The sequence below is a fragment of the Ostrinia nubilalis genome, chromosome 14 (genome assembly GCF_963855985.1).
Source record: "Ostrinia nubilalis chromosome 14, ilOstNubi1.1, whole genome shotgun sequence".
Classification (NCBI taxonomy): Eukaryota; Metazoa; Arthropoda; class Insecta; order Lepidoptera; family Crambidae; genus Ostrinia; species Ostrinia nubilalis.
The window spans coordinates 13,354,150-13,360,673 of NC_087101.1; the positions used below are offsets into that span (position 1 = coordinate 13,354,150).

General features: G+C 37.4%; 1 protein-coding gene across 1 annotated transcript; it reads left to right on the top strand.

The window, feature by feature from the left end:
- Nucleotides 1-3,670: 3,670 nt before the first annotated feature.
- On the top strand, nucleotides 3,671-5,976 carry LOC135077902 (uncharacterized). Its single transcript, XM_063972434.1, has 2 exons — nucleotides 3,671-3,798; nucleotides 4,954-5,976. Exons 1-2 carry the CDS (start codon nucleotides 3,778-3,780, stop codon nucleotides 5,827-5,829), a joined length of 897 nt encoding a protein of 298 aa, XP_063828504.1. The 5' UTR covers nucleotides 3,671-3,777; the 3' UTR covers nucleotides 5,830-5,976.
- The last annotated feature ends 548 nt before the right edge of the window (nucleotides 5,977-6,524 follow it).

A 6,524-nucleotide genomic window follows, 5' to 3' on the forward strand; every position in this document is an offset into this window, starting at 1 on the left:
TCCACTGAAATGCTTCTTCTTTATCGAGTGGGTTGTAGTAACCAATCCGAATTAGAATACGGGTGTCTGTTTTGAGAACTTAAAGCCAATTCTGTATAACAATGCAAAGTAGGGTCTAACAAAGAACTGAGCTACCATAGGCCTATGACATGGCTTGACCAGAGCAAAAGTTTAACGCGGCGGTTAAAAAAGCAAGTTATTCCTTTAAAATTACGTTTCACTAAATTACCATAGTTATATTTATATATTTTTCACAGTTGTGTGGTGAAACTTTGGAATATAGCTTCGTTGTGGACTGGTCGACTTGCCTTATACGGTAGCTAAGACAAATGATTCATTCAAAAACTACAATGGAATGCGGATCATATATATTTTTTTCAAAAAAGAAGTCTGCTGATTGCCGTTTTCTCTCTATCGTAAGTTAGTTTGTATTATTTTTATTTTTGTACTAGCTTTCCGCCCGCGGCTTCGCCCGCATGGAATTTTGTCTGTCACAGAAAAACTTTATCGCGCGCGTCCCTGTTTCAAAAACCGGGATAAAAACTATCCTATGTTCTTTCCCGGGACTCAAACTATCTCTATGCCAAATTTCATCAAAATCGGTTGCGAGGTTTAAGCGGGAAAGCGTAACAGACAGACAGACAGACAGAGTTACTTTCGCATTTATAATATTAGTTGGGATAGTTGGGATGTCTATCTAGGCACGACTTTTTAGTTTTTGCCCCATTAGGTATATTTTTATTAATTTTAACATAGTGTTAAGAAGAATTCGTTACTTGCGTGTATAGTATAGCATTGAAACAAAATAACAGTTTCGTGAAAAACTTAGATCGCGATTTTTATAAGTATGTATTTTATGATTGTTTAAATCTTAACTTCCATATCTCGAATTAGACCATTCAGAGTTAGGGGATTCGAATGAAATAACTCAAGTTTACTACTGTAAACTTGAGTTGATTGAGGCTGAAATAATAATAGTTGGCAGTGGCTTAAACCTGTAGGTAAACCACCACTTCGCACCAGTCCCGTCAATGGTGTGAAACATGAATAACATTAGTTTCTCGGTAGCCTTTCGTATTACAGAAAGCTAGCACCGTCCATTACCTGGTCTAGATTAATATTCACTGTGGAGCCAGTCGTGAGCTGGACGTCGAACATTAGCTGTAATTAGGTGTAATTCCTGTGGCTAGAGCAGGGACGGATTGGAAGGGAAGACCTGGGAACGAAGAAAATGAATTTTGCTAATTCTACTAATTAAAAGTATTTAAAAGAGATAACAAACATGAGTAAATGAAAAGTTCACGTTCTTCCAAAAATTATTTTACCTAAAAGCCAAAGGGAGGGATCAAATCGTGTGAAACGATAAAAGGGTTTGTGTAAAAACCATTAATGCAAAGATATTGCACTTATTGAAGATAAAACATACGAAAAGTAGGTATATTGTTTTGTTTGCTTAGTTCACTTCGTCAAACATTTTTTGAACAATAATAATGTTATGGTATTTTATAGACATTTTAATTAATGTAAAAAGCTACTGGAGGAGGCCTTTGTCCAGCAGTGGACGTCATTTGGCTGAAACGAAAAAGCTACTGATTTGTGGACAGTGAACGGGCTAAATGCCTTTTCTGTGTAAAATTAGTCCCCACTTAAATCAAACCTTATAGGACGATATATTTACAAAGTTGTTCTACAAAGTAGAGTCCGTTCCTGGTAGAAAGTCCACGTTCAGTCGGCTAGTGCCAGGTGCAATCTGATAGTTCTCAGGCCCAAGGCGGCGCCGCTCGGATCCTGCGGGTAATCACTGTAATGACGATGGCTTCATTAAACAATTATTATGGAGTAAATATATGTGCTACTAATTAACTTATAGAAGTTTTTCTTGTAACTTGACAACGGTAGCACTCGATATTCTATTGCTCTTGCCCGTGAACCCTTTAGAGATCTTAGGTCAGTTGTGGGGAAATTGAAGTCAAATGTGAGATGAGCTACGGGCTTGGACACTGGTAATACTGGTGATAGTTTTATAAAGTTGATTTATATTACAATGTACATTAACAATTATTAAAAAGGTATAAAGGTTGAACACATAAAATTACCATATGTAGCAATTTACTCTACTACGAATACGAAAATTATTGACTTTCAGAATTTGTAAGATTTACCGTCTTCAAGATCTATGCTTAACTTAGTAGCGTGCTGTTTGCTGTAAATAAAGAACTTGAATGATCCTATTTATCTTATTGTCCCCATTATTTACCCCACAAAAGATTAGGTAAGTCCTATCAATAAGCCTTTACCCCCGGATAATACTTGTCCAATTAAACTTGGACAGAGGTAGCGACTCAAAACATGTTCTGTGTTATGGCATAGGTATAAGGTATACCTTATTAAAGATAACAGCAATATATCGTAATAACCGATTTGCACGGAGCTAGTTTGCATGAAATTATTATGAAAGACTTTTGCGAATAGAAAGAGCGTGAGGTCATAACATAAGTATAAACAGTGGGATCTTCTGATCTTAAGTTTAAAATAAATAAATCGTGCAATCAGGACTGCTCCTAACAATATCAGCAAAATATTTTATTTGAGAGGGTCGAAAGTTACCAGAAATCCTACTTAATATTATAAATGCGAAAGTTTGGATGTCTAGATGTCTGGATGTTTGTTACTCTTTCATGCAAAAACTACTGAACGGATTTTGTTGAAACTTTACAGTATTATTGTTTATGACCCAGAATAACATACAGGCTATAATTTATGACGATCTGTGAAAAACTAAATTTGCCGCGGGAAAAGCTAGTACCTAATAAACGGATCATATCTTTGTTTGACCGATGGGTATGGGACGTCCACCCACAAGGTTGACCGACATCATAAATGTGACTCATTGGAATTGAACCTACCGTTAATTTCTGTGGAGGTGCGTGTTTACCTAAACAGTTACAGTTCCAGTTATCTGAGCGACGCACTTCCGCCCGAGTAGGAAGCTGCGGCCACGCCACGCAGGGCTACCCTCAACTATCACATAGGGATTTCTGAAACATTATCTATGTGTATCAATAGATTTTTTCAGTTTAAGCCTTTAGAAGTCTGCTTTTTAAACATGATCACTACTTCACTACTGAGCTGGGGTAGGCCGAATCTTAAATTGACTCTACAAAAGCCTTAATTAACATGTACTATATATCGTTTCCGGTTTTTTGTGCTTGTATTTTAGTAAGTATTGGTTTCAGAGCTAAATGTTGGTACTATAGGCCACAGTGTTAACTATCTATTTCCGTTTGTGCTCTTGCTCTCATCAAATGGTGATTCTTTGCTAACACTGTTACCAATAGTACAACAAATCATGTCTAATTAGGTATATGTTTTCTAAATAATTGCATCTTTTCATGAAAATATGTTTTTTGTAGATATAGTGGATCTCTTTGATCAAAATTAAATAAAGCTTTTAAGACGGTGAAGATCTATCTAGTCAGTAGTTCAGTAAATTACAAGGTCATCTTAATTTGGGCTAGGCAATTGGCGTGATGGGAATTTATTTAAATAAATGTATTTAAGAATGTTATTCCCACATCGCAGCCCTGCAAAGGACAAAGACCTAGAGCGGTCACTTCCCGCCTCTGGACGTAGGAAAGTGGTCTAGCCCCCATATAAACGCGTGAACTTGATACGCCAGGCCACTTTTCCACACGATACAGACTGGAGCACTTTTCCTTTTACATTTTCTCATTTGAATATAATGTGATATTTTAATGGTTCAACAATAATACAGACATGGCGAAGATTGAGATTTTGGTGAGTAGCTTTGGTTGCTGTGCTTTTAATTTACTCGTGACGTGATTTCAGTCGAAATAACTACAGGTTTGATCTAATTTCTTATCTCATTTTCCATGATTAAGTTTTCATTTCATGTTTTATTTCCATCTTAATAAACCCTACAAGCTGTATGTGTATGGTTTTTAATAAGTATTCAGTACCTTTTATGAAACCTTTCACAAATATTAATTTAGTCGTATGAAGCTTAAAACGTATTTCCTCCTGGCCTGGTCGCGTAGTTGATAACGCGTACTTTGCGGTTGCAAATTCGAATTCTGCTGTATGAAAATATTGTGTGATGAAGTATTTATATTCGTATTTCAAACTTAGTCTAGACTCTAGTTACAGTCTGGACTTGTACAAGCTGGAACAGCTGATTCCTTTCCGCGATTTGATAGGTTTCTGGTAAAAGTGCTTTGTTAACAACATTCACCTTAACTTTACCGGTACGAAATCACTTGTTACACCTAACTAAAGTTATTTCGCATTCGCAGATCAGTGTTATTTGATAAATGGACCTTTCATCTTGTCTTTCAATTCGTCAGCATGACGTAAAGACTTTACGTAATGACGCTAACAGCTAACAAGCTTTGATCAATTGCTCTTCCAACGTTTGAGTTAACGTGATGGATTAGTTAAACGCTCGTTTGTTTTAACTGAACGTACAGGATGCTAGGCTCTAATCGAGTTTAGGATACCTGGACATGATTTATTACTTGATAAGTAAATAAATTACGAGATGGTGCGGTGGTGCACAATCATCTTGAGATCAATATGGATTCTAAATTGAGTAAACATATGTCGACACCATCAGTTGTTGAATAAAGAATTATGAATTTTAAAGTTTCCTTTAATGTATGCTGATTGTTGCTTATTTTCCTATTTTTCTAATATTCTAGACGCGAAAGTTTCCAAGAATGGATGATTAGATATTTGAGTGAGTTTGACTCTATCTTGGTTAGTATTTGGTTGTACCTACTTATTGAAAGTAAATAGGTTTCCTTAGTATTTATTCATAATGGTCATAATGTGTTGATTACTGATAATTTTCCTGAAAAAAAAAGTTTTTGAACTTCAAGACACTTTTTTCATTTGCGGGAAGTCAATATGTACGTATATGTATGTTTGTTACAGTTTTTCATTGTCTTTGCCGCTCTTGTGTGCGCAAGCGAGTCGGAAGAAGGTGACCAAAAGAAGAGAGGAGCAGGGAAACCCACTAGCCTGAACGCAATCCCCACCGGGGCTCAGAAACCAGAGTACACCTATAACATCTACTCCAGTCAACCCTCGCAGGGCCAGTCAACCACGTACCAGTCACAAGTGCCAAACTCCTTCTACCCGAGTCAGAATTCCCAATACTACTCCCCAAATACCCAAACAGAACAATCGCCGTATCAACAACCACAAAACTATCTTATACCACCGACGACGTCGTCACAATTCGTCCCGCTAAACTTCATACCGAACCCTGGTTACCAAACAAAATATCAGCTAGTGCCGTCAAAGACAGCTAATGGTAACCTCCAGTTAATCCTTCAACAGCCTCAAGGGTACCAGCAACAAGTGCTGCAATATCCCCAAACATTATTATCCCCAAGCCCTGGCCAGTTCCAACACCAGGGTCTCTTAAACCACATCCCTCAAGGCCATTACAATGTAGCCCCGAACTACCAACCTCTGCAGCTCGGGAACTCTTACTTCGGGCAGCCTTCTATGCTGTTGTTAGCTCAGCCCAACCCATACAACAATCTTATTTACCCTAACAGTGGCCAGGGGCTTTATAATTACTACCCAAATTCTCAAACTAAATACGCATCCTCGTACCCATCGTCGTACTCATCATCTCCGCAGACATCAGAGTACGAAAAATCACAGCCACCCGCCCAGCAGAGCTTAGCTAAAGAAGACAATGAGATCGGAATACACAACAACGAGTACTCCTCCCCGAGTGATACTAGTTACAAGAACGCGTACGCGACTAGTCGCAGCTCCTCGTACTCCAAACAATAGGAACGTCACTACTTAGCCATAATGTCACATTCATAGAATAGTGTTGCCATTGTACGTCATTAAACTTATTTATTACAAGACTGTCCATTAGTGTAAGTGGTTATTGTTGATGCTTATTGTTGTTAATAAATTATGCATGGGTTGAAATGGTGTTTTAATGTCGATGTATAATGTCGAACGCAACATGTTATTATACATTTGATTCATGATTAATAGAGCCTCGTTATATGATTTAATTTAATAGATCCACAATGTTACTCGTACTTTTGGTACGAGTAGGTATTAATAAACTTTCATTGATAATTGAAAATATTATACTTGACCGATACGACTGATTGAAGATACTTATCTTTTGAAAGACTGTTAAATGAAAGATATATCATCTGAGTTTAGAAACAGATTAGTAAGTTGTCTCTGAATCAAAGTTACCAGTCGTTACTTGAAGGTGAGTATAGATTAGATCATATACTTGTAACAGAACAACGAGTCGCTCTATGATATTATGTTCTAGTATTTACCCTTTCACGAACCAAACGTCGTACATTTTACCTGTATTGTACACACGACAGCACATCAGGCTACCCATTTTTGTAGCAAACTCGCCCCTATTACAACTGCACAAGAACCCACAGTGGTTACGTTGATGTGCTGTCGTCTGTACCATTCGTAAGAACGTTACATTACTTAGAAATGCT